We start from the raw sequence: 16060 nt of genomic DNA, 5'->3' as shown, positions 1-16060 counted from the left end.
AGAAGAAAAAAGAACAAAGGAAAAGAAAGAAAAAGGCAAAAAGAAAAAAAAAAGAAAGAAAAATTATGTATATATACATACAAAGAAAAGAACCCTAAGTCCACAATTTAGACCACAAAAAAAATCTTGTCTCCAAATTGAGAAATTTATAAAAACCATTTACACATGGTTGTTGACCTATTGAAAACCTGTATAACATTTTCAAAACAGTAACTCAGTCAATACCACTTCTCTGAAAAATGAAATTCTGTGCAAAAGAAATTGTTTAAGCTAGAAACAAGACTCCCCCCCTCCCTGTAAGGGGCCAAAAGGGCCACTGAAATAATTTAACTCTGTTAGATTTAGTGCATGTAACCAAAAGGCACACACATGTGATTAATATATTAATATATTTTCATGCAGAAACCTGTGCATGTTCACAATTATATAACAAAAACACAAATATAACAAAACATAAAGCCTAATGTTTGGCAATGTTATTCTAGCCACATTTCTTTCTAATCTATCAGTCCAGGGTTTAGAGCTCATTAACACTGCCTCTCAAAAAATATATTATATTTGAACAACTTCCAATAAAAATTAAAAAAAAAAATGTTAGCCTGAAACAGTATATTTTTTTCAGTTCTGATACATATAGAAACTTACTGATATGTTTATTTTAAATGTCATTTCAAATTAAGATACATTTTTCCTTTTGTTAATAAACACTTTGATAGCTCCAGTGAAGTCAGCAGAAAGAAGAACTTCTGTATTATCTGTCTTCAGAATACCTTAAAAGCATAAAAAAAAGTTTTTAGTTGATTTTAAAGGAATGTAGAGCCTGCCATTATAAGTGTCACACGCTCATGACCCCACACCTTTTCCCCACGTTTTGTCTTTTTCTTTTTCTTCAAGATTTTAAGTAATCTCTTCACCCAACATGGGGCTCGAACTCACAACCCCAAGGATCAAGAGTCACACGCTCTATTGACTAGACCAGCCAGGAGCCCCATGGTCTTTCTTTTCTAGCTCGCTCCTGTAGTCCTTTCACTCTCCTGTACCTCTCCTCCTCTGTGAGGCTCACTTCCCCTTACCATATCTTAGCTGGTCTTTCCCTGGCAGGGGATTACAGTCGCTAGGGGCTGGATGCCTGGACTTACTGCCAGGCAGCAGAGGCTTCGAAACTGCCCATTGCTTCACTTCAGGGCAAGAGGCTACTGTGTGATTCAGCCCCAGAAATGGAACGCTGGCAGCATGGGATCAGCTGGGCAAGTGTGTTGCTAACAGGGGTCTCTAATGAGGTTGACAGTGAGGTTCACTGTCAGGCAGACATACTGAAATCGCCATGAAATGAAGTACGTACGATCGCTCTGGGAATGCTGAGAGACTTTTTGCCTCTATGGTTTGTACTGGAGAGCTAGGTAGCTATGCTGAATGGCAAAATGCTTACCTCTCATTTGCCGTAAAAAGCATTTAACAAACAAAATTCTCGACTCTACTATGCATAGGCAAAAACCGTAGATTTATGAAGTACTGATTAATAAGGAAGAAAATAATCTAAACTTTAATTGGAAAGTTGTGCACAGAACGAGTTAAGACCAAATGGCTTCATTTAGATTTGCTAAAAACACATCCTAAGCCTGTGAACATTCCTTACCACCCTTTGGCGTATCTCAAAGTTGTCCCATGCGGCAGTAGCAGCAGCAAAGGACTTGAGATATGAGACATGAGAAAGGCTAGAGAAAAAATAATTCGTCATGTACAGATAAATGCTTTATAAGATATGACAATAATGAAGATGACTGGTCTACGCACCAGGCATTTTGCTAGACACTTTATATATTATACATTCTTTTTCGTTTTTATTACAACCTTATAAACTAGGTATTGTCACTATTTTCTACACGAGGAAAATGAAGTGTAAATTGCCAACTATGTCAGAAATAGAGAGGGCAATCAGATCTATTTTATGATTTTATACCACGAGTTTCAGAGTTTATTCTTAGATTTTACCTCAATAGGTACAAAACGGCAAACAAAATCTGAGTATGACACATTAAAAGTTGTGCCTTTTTAGAAAGGACCCAGTGAGTTAACTGAACCTTGTTAATATGGTGCAGGGTGTTTTTTGTTTTTTTTTTTTTTAAAGTTGGCTTCATGCTCCCACAGAGCCCAATGCACGGCTTGAACTCATGAACCTGAGGTCAAGACCTGAGCTGAGATCAAGAGTAGGACACTTAAACCAACTGGGCCACCTGGGTGCCCCAATATGGTGCAGTTTTGAAAAGTTTTTTTAAAAACTTTTTCGGGGTGCCTGGGTAGTTGCTCAGTCAGTGAAGTGTCGGGACTCTTGATGTGGGCTCAGGTCATGATCTCACGGTTCAGGAGTCTGAGCCCCGTATCAGGCTCTGCGCTGACAGTGCAGAGCCTGCTTGGGATTCTCTCTCTCTGCTCCTATCCTGCCCTCTCTCAACAAATAAACATTAAAAAAAAAAAAAAAAGCCAGAAATTTCAGTGAAATGTATACAGGAGTTGTATAGAGTTTATATAGAAAGGTATTACTGGGAGAGGAAAAAAAAGAAGAAGAAAAAACCCCAAATGCCTTAAAAGAGAATGCCAGATCTGATTCAGAGAAAAAAAAAAGACAAAAGAAAAAGAAAAAAACTATTTTCAAACAGGCGGTTTAGTAAAGGTAATCCCGACTTGGTGTCTTTCTAAATCTTGTGACTGAAGGGAGTACTAGGCTGAAGTTGATCCCTGCTCTTACAGACAGAAGAAATACTGTATTCTGTGCAGCGTACCGTGCAATGACACCACAAGGGAAACCACCTGAGATTAAATGAAGTAAAAATACTTGAGAACTCTCAAGTATTCAAATACTTTAGGAAGCCCCGTTTGTGCACTGTATCTTCTGTTGTGTCTTTAAAAGTCTCTAAAAGGCCTAGTTGTAGGCCGCAGAACAACAAAGGGATTTAATAAACTGTTCTGGAACTCGTCTTAATAATACAGATTTGTTAACAACTAGTCCAAATTTAAACGGTCTCACCATACACTTAAGGACTAGCAGGGACCATTTTTATATAATGGGCACCTAATACTACTTGTTGGTGGTTTCTTTTCACTTCCTAATCTGATCATTTTATATAACTGCAATTACTCCTCATTTCTCTAGGCGTATGCTGCAAATCGCAGGAAAGCAAAGGCTTGTAAATAGCTATGTATCTGAGAAGTTACAAAGCTATAAATTTGTGGCAAGTAGAAAAAGCACTGCTTTCGTTTTGGTTTAATTCATTTGTTCAACACGTGCTTATTAGGACCAAGTAGAAGCAGGCAAGCGCTGTGCTAGGCCCCGGCACTCCAACAACACACAGGACATAACAAGTCTCTGTTCTCAGAGAGGACAGTCTACTAGAAGAGGCAGATAATAAAGAAATTTTGTATTTGTATGTCTTGTTAGCATGTCTCCAAGGGAAACCGCCCGTAAAAAAATTACGAACTTGCAAAATTTTCATTTTTAATTCCCAGATAAATTTAAATGAAGTAAAACTTGCAAGCAACAGGTTACTGAAATAGTCACAAAGGGATACGACCATCACGTTGTAAATAAGAAGTATTCTCTGTACTCATGAAAACCTCATAATACCCGATGTAGGTCAATGAGACTACTAAATGCTGGCTAGAGAAAACGTAGGACAAACAAAATAGGAGTACCTACCAGAGGGCATGGTATCCAAAACTTCGGCGTCTTCACCTTTTTCGTTCCCTTCTGACTTTTCAGATTGCACATCCAAAGACAACATCAAACTTGGGTTTGGAGCAAAGATGGCCGACGTAACAACTGCATTATGTGCTGGGGAAAAAAATTTACTTCAGATTAACTCGTAAATTTGATTCTAAACATCAAGACAAAAAGTGTCATATGCAAAAAATATAATAGTGTATGTTTATGTTAATATCCTTTAAAATGAAATATCCCAAAAGTAGGGGTACCTGGGTGGCTCAGTCGGCTAAGCAGCTGACTCTTGATTTTGGATCAGGTCACGATCCCACAGTTCAAGGGATCAAGCCCTGCGTCAGACTCTGCACAGACAGTGTGGCGCCTACTTGGGATTCATTCTCTCCCCCCACCCCCGCCTCTCCCCGCTTGTGCGTGCGTGCTCTCTCTCTCTCTCTCTCTCTCTCAAAATAAACATTGAAAAAACAAAACAAAAGGATATTCTAAAAAAAAAAAATACCTCATACAAGCGTACCTCAGAGATATTGCAGGTTTTGTTCCAGACGATTGTAATAAAGCAAATATCACAATAAAGCAAGTCAAATGATTTTTTTTGGCTTCCCAGTGCATATAAAAAAATATGTCTACATGTACTTAGTCTATTAACATACAACAGAATTAGGTTTACAAAAACACTGTACATACCTTAATTAAAAAATGCTTAATGCTAAAAAGTAGTAACCATCATCTGAGCTTTCAGTGAGTCATAATCACTGATCAGTTCACCATAGCAAATATAGCAAAAGTTTGAAATATTACAAGAATGACCACAATGTGACAGAGAGACACAAAGTGAGCAAATGCTGTTGAAAAAAACCTCCCAATTTGTAAAAAACGCAGTATTGGCGAAGCACAAAAAAATGAGGTATGCCTGTACAAATTCTGAGATTCCATGACCTCCCAAATTTTAGACAAGTATAGGTTCTTCCTTGGTATGGAGAAATCAAACAAAGCCGAATACAAAGCAAAAGCGGTTATAACTGCCAAACTGTCTCTGAAACAATGCCTACACAAATTTACTCATAGTACACCTCCACTTTAACTTTATTCGCTTAAGAAGTCACACAAAAGTAGGCGTTTACTTACCTTTAATACCTTCCCAAAAGTCATTACGGTCTCTCCTGACTGAAGTAAACTTGCTGAGGTCATGGTAAGTACTCCAGATATAAACATACTTATCTTCTGAGCCACTGACAAGGTAACTAAAATCATGGCTAGATTTGGGAAAGAAAGAAAAAAACCTCAGTTTGGATTTATTTTTTTTAAGTTTCCCTCTATGAGTGCTTCCTCCTTGAAAACACCTAAGCAAACACCCGAGAGAGCGTGTTGAAATATAGACTCCTAGTCTCACTCCAGAGGATCCGAACATGCAGGTTTGACACGGAGGCCAGAGGCGTGAGGATTTTCGTTAAAGCTCTAGGTAACTGTGCTGCTAGCTAACCCACACTGGGAGAAACGCCCACGTGAGACAGGAAAGAGAGGAGAATGCTTTACCAGTTACATTTCCCGGTAATTACTGGGTAACTCAAGAAGAAAGGAGAACCGTGAAGAAAAGGGCTGAAAGAAAGAGGGCTCTAAGGAAGAAGAGGCAGTTCTTCCAGGAGAGTCTCCAGACCCCAAATTAAGAGTTCAAATAATACTGTCATGCAAAGGCGTAAATACAGGATACTGTACTTTAGGGTGTTAAAATGCCTTATTAGCTTCAGTACCTAAAAGGATAAAGACCATGGGTGGGTGGCAGATAAACTTCCTCTTAAAAAGCTTACATAATAAAGTACAGATGCACAAATTCCAGAGCTGGGAGTCTTCTAATCCTAGCGCTGCCACTAAGCAGTGACTTTAGACCAGTTACTTAATTTTCCGAGTCTGGGTTTCTTTGACAGCAGAATAGGGGCAATTCTAACTGTATCTACTAAACAGGTGGATAAGCTAAGTACTGAATGATAATAACAAGAGACAGCAGTTGTAAAAGTGCGAAGAAACTAAACATAAGGCACAGATCAAAGAAAATATGGGAGCAGGGGAGAAATAGTCTAGCTCTTTTGGGAATTTTTCATTGCCGATTTACCTGAAACTTGCTTTGATCTGGCTGCTACTGTTGACATAACCCTTATACTTCATGGACAGTGACAAATCTCTAAGATCATATAGTCTGATTCTGGAGTCATTTGAGGTTACCAGTATCTAAAAATAAATTAAAGAAAAAGTTAAAAATATCATCTTTTTTTTTAAAAAAAAATTTTTTTTTTTAACGTTTTATTTATTTTTGAGACAGAGAGAGACACAGCATGAACGGGGGAGGGGAGAGAGAGAGGGAGACACAGAATCAGAAGCAGGCTCCAGGCTCTGAGCCATCAGCCCAGAGCCCGACGCGGGGCTCGAACTCACGGACCGCGAGATCGTGACCTGAGCCGAAGTCGGACGACCAACCGACTGAGCCACCCAGGCGCCCCAAAAATATCATCTTTTAATCTACGTTAAGGTATAACCAAAAACGGTATTACGTACACATATATAGTGAGAATATACCTCACAACTACAAAATGCTGTATTTCACATGAGAGAAAATATATTCTTAAGCCCACGTAGTAAGAGTTTTCAGGAGTCTATATATAGTGTGAAGAGAGATGGTTTTGAATACTTATTACCTTATTTTCTCCGGGTAAAGGTTCAATGCCAGTAATTTTTCTTCCAACTTTGTTGCGTCCTCTGGTAGATCGGACATGTATTTGTGTGTGGTATTTCAAATGCTAAAAAGAAATCACAAATTTAAAACACGAGAATAAGAAGGAACCTCAAAGATCATCTGATCCAACTTGTAGACAGACATGGTGTTATTGGCCCCGATTTATAAAGCCCAGAGAGGATACACCAAGTTTATATAAAACCACTAAGTATTCCATTATGTAATTTATACAAGATAATCATTTACCTCGGTATCATAGAAAATACATCTGCCATCATATGTCCCAATTACTGCGTATTTGCCATTCTGACAGAAATTTGCAGCTGTGATCAATTTTGTTTGACCGTCTACTTCATTCCACAAAGCCACTTTTTTGTCAGGTATGTTCCAAAGGCGGAGCTTTCCATCCAATGACCCACTCAGAAAATACCTGTCATCCTAAAAATGTGGCAAAAGAAAAAGCTTTCGTTTTACCAGATCAAGAAAAATTCATTAGTGAATCAAAACATAAAGCCTATTAGGAAATAATGTTGAAAATATGTAGATCCTGAGGCGCCTGGGTGACTCAGTCGGTTGAGTGTCTGACTTCGTCTCAGGTCATGATCTCATGGTTCCTGTGTTCAAGCCTCGCGTTGGGCTCTCCATTGCCTGCACAGAGCCTGCTTTGGACTTTCTGTCCCCCTTCTCTCTCTGCCCCTCCCCTGCTTGTGCTGTCTCTCTCATAAATAAATAAACATTAAAAAAAATTATTAAAAAAAAATGTAGATCCCATTGAAAAAATATTATTCTTCAAGCATTATTATTATTATTATTTTAAGATTTTTAAGTAATCTCACTCAACGTAGAGCCTGAATTCAAACCCTGAGGAGATCAAGAGGGCTCGGTTGGTTGAGGGGCACCCAGGTGGCTCATTTGGTTGAGCGTCTGACTCTTGATTTCGGCTCAGGTCATGATCTCACGGTTTGTGGGTTCGGGCCCTGCAATGGGTTCTGCGCTGACGGTGTGGAGCCTGCTTGGGATTCTCTCCCTCTCTGTCTCTCTGCCTCTCCCCTGCTCAGGCATGCTCTCTCTCTCTCAAAATAAATAAACTTTAAAAAAAAAAAAAAAGAGGGCTCAGTTGGTTGAGCATCCAACTCTTGATATCAGCTCAGGTCATGATCCTAGGATTGTGGGATTGGGCTCAGCATGGAACCTGCTTCTCTCTCTCTCTCCCCCCTGCTTTTTCTCTAAAATTAAAAAAAAAAAAAAAAAAAAGTCATACAGTCCACCGACTGAGACAGCCAGGCGCCCTCAAGCAAACATTATTTTATTCACTAAGAATAACAATTAGAGGGGCGCCTGGGTGGCTCAGTCGGTTAAGCGTCCAACTTCAGCTTGGGTCGTGATCTCGTGGTTCGTGAGTTGGAGCCCCACATCGGGCTCTGTGCTGCCAGCTCAGAGCCTGGAGCCTGCTTCGGATTCTGTGTCTCCCTCTCTCTCTGCCCTTCCCCTGCTCACACTCTGTCTCACTCTCTCTGTCAAAATGAATAGACATTAAAAAATTAAAAAAAAAAACCAAACCGATTAGAAACTTCAGTATTCGCTTTGGAAATAGGACTTTCTAATTGCTTTATCATATCCTCAAACTGCTTTTCCCAAGGTATGGATGTTAATGGATAATGTGTTTAGAGTGTATATTGTGTAGGAGAACGGTTCAAGTAAGTTTGAGACATTCTGGGTTCCAGAAAGTTAAAGAGGATTCTCAGTTAACATGCGTTCTCAGTCTCCAAAGGAGGGATAAAGTATGTAGTGTTCTCCAATTTATTTAACCAGGGACTTTCCTGGTGGGGGGTGGTGGTTGGGAGGGAGTCAGGCAGGAACTTCAAGGAGCAGGCCTGGGTAAAAACTATCCCGTAATGATACGTTTGTTCACATCCTCCTCCTCCCTCTGGGATACATGTAAATACTTGGATAGAAGAGTAATGCCGGTTAGCCCACAGAACCAGTTATTTATGTGGGAACTTTGACAGGGTGTCAGTAGGAAATCACTTCAGTATTCAAATTCTCAGTCTCAAAGCAGGGGTTCTCAACAGGGGGCACTTTGGCTCCACAGGGGACAACAAACAATGTCTGGAGACATTTCTGACTCTCACAACTTGGGGGTGGGGGGCTACTGGCATCTAGTGGGTAGAGGTTAAACATTCTGCGATGCACAGGACTTTCTTCCCTCTACAACAAAGAATTATCCAGCTCAAAATGTCAACAGTGCCGAGGGTGAGAAACCCTGCTCTAAACTAAACCAGGCCTACCACTAAACTAAACTGGTCTAATTTTTGATAACATAAGAATTAAGAGTAAAATAATTGGGATGCCAAAACAAGAAACCTTCCCTTCTCTGCTCAAGGCTATTATTCTTACCCACCCCAGGGCCTGTCAAGAACAATCTACGCAGATTGGACACCTTTATGGCTATGGTAGAGTAGGCTCTGCTCAATGTCTACCAGTAGAAGAGCAGAACAAGTAAAAATACTTCATCTTGGTCTTATAATTCAGAATTTTATTTACATACATGTGTATATGTGTGTGTGTGTGTGTGTGTGTGTGTGTACATGTGTGTGTGTACATGTGTGTGCATGTGTTATCTTCATTTTACTATTTCTTTTGTAATTCTGCTACCCTCCTTCCAGGTAACATTACATAAGAGAGTCACATTTCCTAAGAAAATGTCAACACCACACCATCCTTCCCTAGCCCCTCTTAAAAATCCTTCAGATCTGTAGATTTTTAGAATTAGGGCTTTTTAGTTTCCAAAATAGAAACCAAATAAAAGAAGAGAAAAACTACTGGCTAGAGAGGAACCTTAATAAAAAGTACTACATAGATAACCATCACCACCCAATACCTCTCTCTTTCCATCCTGACACATTATAGTTAAAATAGAGGTGAGGGAAGGATTTTGCTCACGGTCGTGGACAGGAATAAAGCCATTCTTTTGTTGCACCTTGGATGACAGGATGGGGGTGTTATTCTGAAAGAAGCCTCAAAAAGCTTGATGGTCAAAACGGATAAGGTATCAACACAGATGAAATATTTTTAATTTGCCAAAGGTCTTAACCAAAGTCTTCTAAGGGTTCAAAATTATTACTGTCTCCATATCATAAACCCGCCCAGGGAGGGAAATTATACTGAGGAAGAAAAAAAGTCCTCTCCTAATCTGGGAAAAAAGGGGAAGAAATGTGAATATATAACCGAAACGTTGCATTAAAATGACAACGGGTGTTAAACATACAGAGATGAGGACGTGACTAGAAATGTTGATTCACACATCCGCGTAGGGGAGGGCAAGTCAGGTCGGCTCAAGGCCTCCATTTAGTTCGATCTAGCTAGTGGAGTGACACCACACAGGACTCCTCTTGTGCTTCTAGTTGCGAAGAGCAAAACGTAATTAAAGCCTTACTCATTTGGTGGCTCTATCCTACAAAAACATAAGATAGGTCAGCAATTCCATGATGAATTTTCCTCCTCTGGTTGAAATCGTACCAAATACTTCCTTTTCAGAGGAAAGATAGGGATTTTCTACACTGAAAATGAATAAGGATGGACCTCAAGATTAACAGTATTTTCAGGGGCGCCTGGGTGGCTCAGTCGGTTGAGCGTCCGACTTCGGCTCAGGTCATGGTCTCATGGTTTGTGAGTCCAAGCCCCACACTGGGCTCTGTGCTGATGGCTCAGAGCCTGGAGCCTACTTCAGTGTCTGTGTCTCCCTCTCTCTCTGCCCCTCCCCTGCTCCTGCTCTGTCTCTCGAAAATAAATGTTAAAAAAAGAAATTTAAAAGTAAATTAATTAAAAAAAAGATTAACAATATTTCCAGGGAGCCTGGCTGGCTCAGTCGGTAGAGTAATGGGACTCTTGATCTCAGGGTGGTGAGTTCAAGCCCCACATTGGGCGTAGAGCTTACTAAAAAAATAAAAAAACAAAACAAAAAAACACACAAACCCCTCCTGCAAACACACACACACTGTATTTCCAGACATTACACAGGAATTCAGTATATCTTGTAATGAATTTTGGTCTTTGCCTCTTTCAACCTTTTCCTCTTTGTCTCTTCCCACCCTACCCCTCCCACTATTCTTGCCTATATGCTTCCCTCTTATTTATTCACCTGCTGTCTCCTCTTCTTCCTCTGTCTCTAATCTCTCTCACCTTTAATAGGATACTTGAGTTCTTTATTTATACCCTGCATGTCTTATTAAAGATTTGGGATGACTTTTCATTCTTATAGTTGGACCATAACACTTCCAGTTCTTCTAATACAGATTAACAAAATATTTCCTTTCTAAGCAAAATGAAACACTAAATTAAGTTGTCCTTAACTATGTGGCTGTTAATAATTTTTTTTTTTCCTGTAGTCCAACTGTCCTCCAGAGAAGCCAGGTTCCCTCACCTTCCTTATAGTACAACAAAAAAAAATACATAAACAATTACTTACTCTTGGATGGAAAGCTATGGCAGTGACAAAATCTATATGTTGAAAACAGCAAAGGCATTCTCTTCGGGAAATGTGCCATAACCTGACTGTTTTATCCATCGAAGAAGAAAGCAGGAAGTAGTTCTATTGAGAAATTGACATTGATCATTTTATCACCCTATGAAAAAATACTACGCACACAATAATAAAAGCAAACTTTTGGTTTTATGTATCTCAATAGTTTTGTTATTGCTATATCTAGCATCAGAAAGAACAAAAAGATTACCCATTTCATTTGGAAGATCCCATTTTTTCCCAGTTAAATACCGTATTCTTTTGATTCTAAGACTTTCCTGTATTACCTGTTCTGAAATTAGAATCTTATGATCTAGGTGAAAAAAAATCTGCTAGGCACTAAGAGAGGACTAAGGTGTATCTTACTTATTATAGTCCGCATATATGGAAACTTAGCTATGAATACAAGGCATCTATTCATTTGATTGTCACTTCAGTTCAGTTACCCTGACATTGGCAACGCTGGCGAATTTTAACTCCCCAGAATTCCCTAATTGTCACTTAAAATGCCTTCAAAAAGATTACCCTATAATGCAGCATGCAAATGAAAAATTACTGTGCACCTGTCACACCACAGGCAAGAAAATGAGAGAAGAGAAATCGTCAAACGTCTCAGAATAGATCATAGAATTTTCAAAGGTAAAAGAGGGTAGTGTAACTGCTTTAGGCATTGTGATGGCCCCATCACCCAGGAACCAAACATTTATCTATCAAATGCTTCAGCTGGCAGAAATTCTTTAACTTTTCAACATAATCTATTTAAGGAGAGAACTATGAGTTATACTGAACGAGGAAACCCAAATGAGACACTATTCTTTGGTATGCCTAAAGGTGCTAAACAAACCAAAGTAATGGTGACATTTATTGAATACTTGCAATGTGCTAAAGACTGTTCTTAACACTATATTATGAGGTAGGTATATGATTATCCTTTTACAAATGAGAACACTGAGGCACAGATGCTAAATAATTTGTCGAAGACTACATAGCTCATTGGTGGCAAAACTGAGATTTAAACCTATGTAGTCTGCCCTTAGGTCCAGACTCTAACCACTACATTCTTCTGCAGAGTGCTTAAGTAGAACACATGTTTAAACAAAAAGCCACAAGATGCTTTGTCATCTACTAAAAGTAATAAACAATCTTTAATCTTTGAATGTAAAAAGACTAAGTGCAAATACTGATTTAGATATGTACTGCAATGATAAATAAATGCTATTTGGGGCTAGTTTTAAAAGTGTACACTTTGTGTGGTATGCCTGTTTCTAAATAGATCATGAAACGTACAATTAAAAAATTGAACTTTGAGGGGTGCCAGTTGGGTAAGCGTCTGACTATTTTGGTTCAGGTCAAGGTCTCATGGTTCTTAAAAGTTCGAGTCCCGCCTCAAGCTCCATGCTGACAGTGCAGAGCCTGCTTAGGATTCTCTCTCTCCCTCTCTCTCTGCCCCTCTGCTGTTCGTGCATGTTCTCTCTCTCAAAATAAATAAATAAACTTTAAAAAAAAGCCCTGGGGCACCTGGGTGGCTCAGTCGATAAAGTGTCCGACTTCGGCTCAGGTCATGATCTCACGGTTCTTGGGTCTGAGCCCTGCGTCGGGCTCTGTGCTGACAGCTCGGAGCCTGGAGCCTGCTTCAGATTGTGCCCCCTCCCCTGCTCGTGCTCTCTCTCTCTCAAGAATAAATGAAATATTAAAAAAAAAATTCCCTAAATCTATGGTTTGCTCATTAAGTTGATTTTATTTGATTCTTGCAATAGTCCATTGCTTTAAGCATATGAAAGAAATATGAAAACATCCCTAAAAGTGAAGACACTAGAGACATGCTAAGACGTGTTTCACTATGCCAAGTTCTGTTCAGTAAATACTTATTGAATACGTGAAATTAAATAATTTTCTTGAATTTCATGATCTTCAGAAGTCAAAGAAATTAGATTCAAACCTAAGTTCTACCTATAGCTAGTTTTGTGGTGTCAGATGGGTCAGAGACCCAGCCTCCTCAACTACAAAATGAAGTACCATAGGGGCACCTGGGTGGCTCAGTCAGTTAAGTGTCTGACTTCAGCTCAGGTCATGATCTCACAGTCTGTGAGCTCGAGCCCTGCGTCGGGCTCTGTGCTGATAGCTCAGAGCTTGGAGCCTGCTTCGGATTCTGTGTCTCCTTCTCTCTGCCCCTCCCTCACTCACACTCTGTCTCTCTCTCTCTCTCAAAAATAAACGTGAAAAAAAAATTTTTTAAGCAAAATGAAATACCATCTACCTCACAGGTTACTGTAAGAATTAACAAGGTAATTCTCATTACCTGGCACAAAGTAAGTCTTCAAGACGTAGAAAACCCACTATAAATACTGATTACGCTAGATCCTGAAGAGAAACAACAGTAAAATAAAATCTGGTCCCTACTCTGGAATGCCTTACAATCCTGTTGTAAATAATACCTAGAAATGTGCATGAGTAAACAGGTAAAAAAGAAAGTTAAAGAGAAGAACATCCAGACAGACAGATGAAGGCCTTAAGAACAAAAAAGTTTCCTGGAAAAGAAATTCTGCCTTATGATCCCAGAGTGACTCCTGCTGAATTTCTAGCCTGCCAGACTGCCCTACAGATTTCAACTTGGCTACACCCACAACTGAGCGATCCAATTCCCTAAAATAAATCTCCTTATGCATATATGTTCTCTTGGGTGTGTGACTCTGGAGAACCCTGACGGATAAGTGGTCAATGGAGATCTAATTTCTTCCAGTCAGCATTACACCCGTACAAAATATTGGGTTGCTTTAAGAAAATAAAAGGAGTGCAAGGTTCCCAATTATGTGCTTTGTACTTCTTATCCCAGATGAATGTGATTATCAGATTAAGGACACTTTAGATTTCCATCTCTGACAACTCAGATTTCACACAGGGTTGGGGAGGACTATAAAGACACAATCAGGGCTCAGTTTAAAACCAGACTACCAGGTGAGGTCTAAGCTTCTTCCGAGTTAGAGAAAGACATTATGACAGATGGTTTTTGAAAAGCATCCAGAACATGTAAACAAGTACGGCAGGAGTAGCAATTCATAAATGGAGTGATTCAAAGCTGGAGCTCTGAGAAAGCCTGACTTGCCTAAGGAAACCAGCAGTAACTTTGTGGTACGTGAGGTTCTCCTGACACAGTGAAAATATATGGGCAACACTGGTATCTCTAATAGTATTCCGTTTACTCCGTTGACTTTTCTCAGTTTAAGGCTTTTCAATATTCTAAATATATTTTAGATCCTGATTACTGACAAATTTTAATACGAAGGAAGGGTAAGGTATTACGCAAAAATTCAAAACACTGTTTCATGCTTTAAACATGTTCAATAAAATTTGAAGTATCTTTAAATTTTTGCAAAACTGCTCAGATATTTGTTCCGTGGCAAAATAGACCCTCTACTTCTGAAATAATTTTGCTCTAAGGAAAAAAGAAAACATAAAACGATGCCTTATCAAAGATTCATATATTTGCAAACTTAATGATTTAACAAATATAGCAGATTAGCCAAAGCAGTCCTGATTAGATAAATCGGACTTCACCTTCGCAGCGAAAGTCGAAAGTCGTATCCATTTTGCAGAGAATACTTTGCAAAATTACTTTGTAAGAGAAGCAAAAAGTACAAGTGTGTAGACAGATCCAGACAGAAACTGTTAAGTAATATAAACATTTTCTTATTTGCCTAATGTGATGTTTCTTTCTTTTTTTTTTTTTTTTTATGTTTCTCCTCTTTTAATCGATAACTTCCAGGAAGTAAATACAATCACTCGACAGTGTGACAATCATACAGATAAAACATTTGTTTTTATCCTAAAGTCATAGTTACATAGGATTCATACACACTTCGACTAAGAATTTCTTACTTTGGACCATGAAAGATCAAGGAGATCAGCAGTGTGTCCTTTGTATTTGCAAAACGGCCGCTGCCGAAATGGTGCATTTTTGTCATCAGGGTCTTCGTCGGCTCCACCGCACACCTATTTAGACACAAAGACAAATGTTATAAGTGGAGAAACAGAGGCTTCGTACTCGTCCCACCCCATCCGTTCTCTCGGCATTCTGTATGCTGCCTGACTGAAATCTCGATCTACCGAAAACAAACTCCCCTTTACGATGAACCTCCTACTGATCGCTTATTCGCCTCCCTGTCCTAATGAAACAGGATCGTCCCTGAAGACACTGTGCTGTCACCATCTTTCCCTCCCTGACAGAGCCCCTGCCTTGTCCTTTTCTGAGCATCTGTTCCCTCAGGAGAGGTGGGAGCCAGCCCCAGGGTGTGAATCATGCTTGGTCTGAGCTAGTCACGATGAGCTCATTCCCTTTCCCAGTGAAGACCGGTTTGGGCATGGGCATGCGCTACCATTTTTGTCAATTAGGCAGGAGGGCAAGTTTATTGAGGGGAGTGAGGGGGAAGATAGGGGGACGTTTCTAGAAAGATGTCCTCACTCTTAAAAAGGGCCACACTAAAGGGACGCTCCTGCCTCTGAACACTGCTGTCCGTGTGACACCTGAGACTGTAGTTGCCATCTTACCACCGTGAGGGGAACAGACCCAAGAAAGGCAGACCAAGAGCAAAGCAGGAGGACGGTAGAACCCTGGCGACATTACTGAGCTGTGGAATTAACCAACCCTGGAACCGCCTTACCTCCAGACTTGCTTCCTCATTGTTTAAGCCATTTTCAGTTGGATTTCTGTTATTTGAAGTCAAAAGCATCCTGACAGAGGTAGGTAGAAAATAATGCCATACATGTGTGCCACGCATTTAGTTTACAACATGCTTTTGTATTCATTACCTGAATGAATCCTAATGACTCTGTCAAGGAGGTATATTAACATTATGAAGATGAAGAAATTAAGAAAAAAACCCCGAGGCTCAGAGAGGTCAGGATAACATATTAGAGGACACACGGCCACCTGTAAACAGCAGAACCAAAGCAGAAATACAACTCTAAGTTCAGAGATCGCCCCTCAAATGTTGTCGAGGATGTAGCCTGAGCCAAAACATGGAGCTCTTAGCGATAAGCTGTGCGTATTTACGGAAGGGGGCGGGATGACGGGGACGGAGGAAGAGCGCGTGCAGACACG

At 39.8% G+C, this 16060-nt stretch overlaps 1 protein-coding gene across 1 annotated transcript in view; it reads right to left on the bottom strand.

Moving 5' to 3' along the window:
- Positions 1 to 228: 228 nt before the first annotated feature.
- Positions 229 to 16060, bottom strand: part of WDR44 (WD repeat domain 44) — an 80809-nt gene continuing 64977 nt past the window's right edge. The window contains exons 13-20 of the mRNA XM_007091734.3: positions 14839 to 14952; positions 10909 to 11031; positions 6687 to 6878; positions 6403 to 6504; positions 5823 to 5938; positions 4841 to 4968; positions 3695 to 3829; positions 229 to 770 (exon numbers count right to left, since the gene is read on the bottom strand). Coding sequence (XP_007091796.2) covers positions 676 to 770; positions 3695 to 3829; positions 4841 to 4968; positions 5823 to 5938; positions 6403 to 6504; positions 6687 to 6878; positions 10909 to 11031; positions 14839 to 14952 — 1005 coding nt within the window. The 3' untranslated portion in view covers positions 229 to 675. The remainder of the gene's footprint in view (positions 771 to 3694; positions 3830 to 4840; positions 4969 to 5822; positions 5939 to 6402; positions 6505 to 6686; positions 6879 to 10908; positions 11032 to 14838; positions 14953 to 16060) is intronic.

This window comes from Panthera tigris, chromosome X (genome assembly GCF_018350195.1).
Source record: "Panthera tigris isolate Pti1 chromosome X, P.tigris_Pti1_mat1.1, whole genome shotgun sequence".
Classification (NCBI taxonomy): Eukaryota; Metazoa; Chordata; class Mammalia; order Carnivora; family Felidae; genus Panthera; species Panthera tigris.
This window is presented reverse-complemented; position numbering and strand designations above follow the sequence as displayed.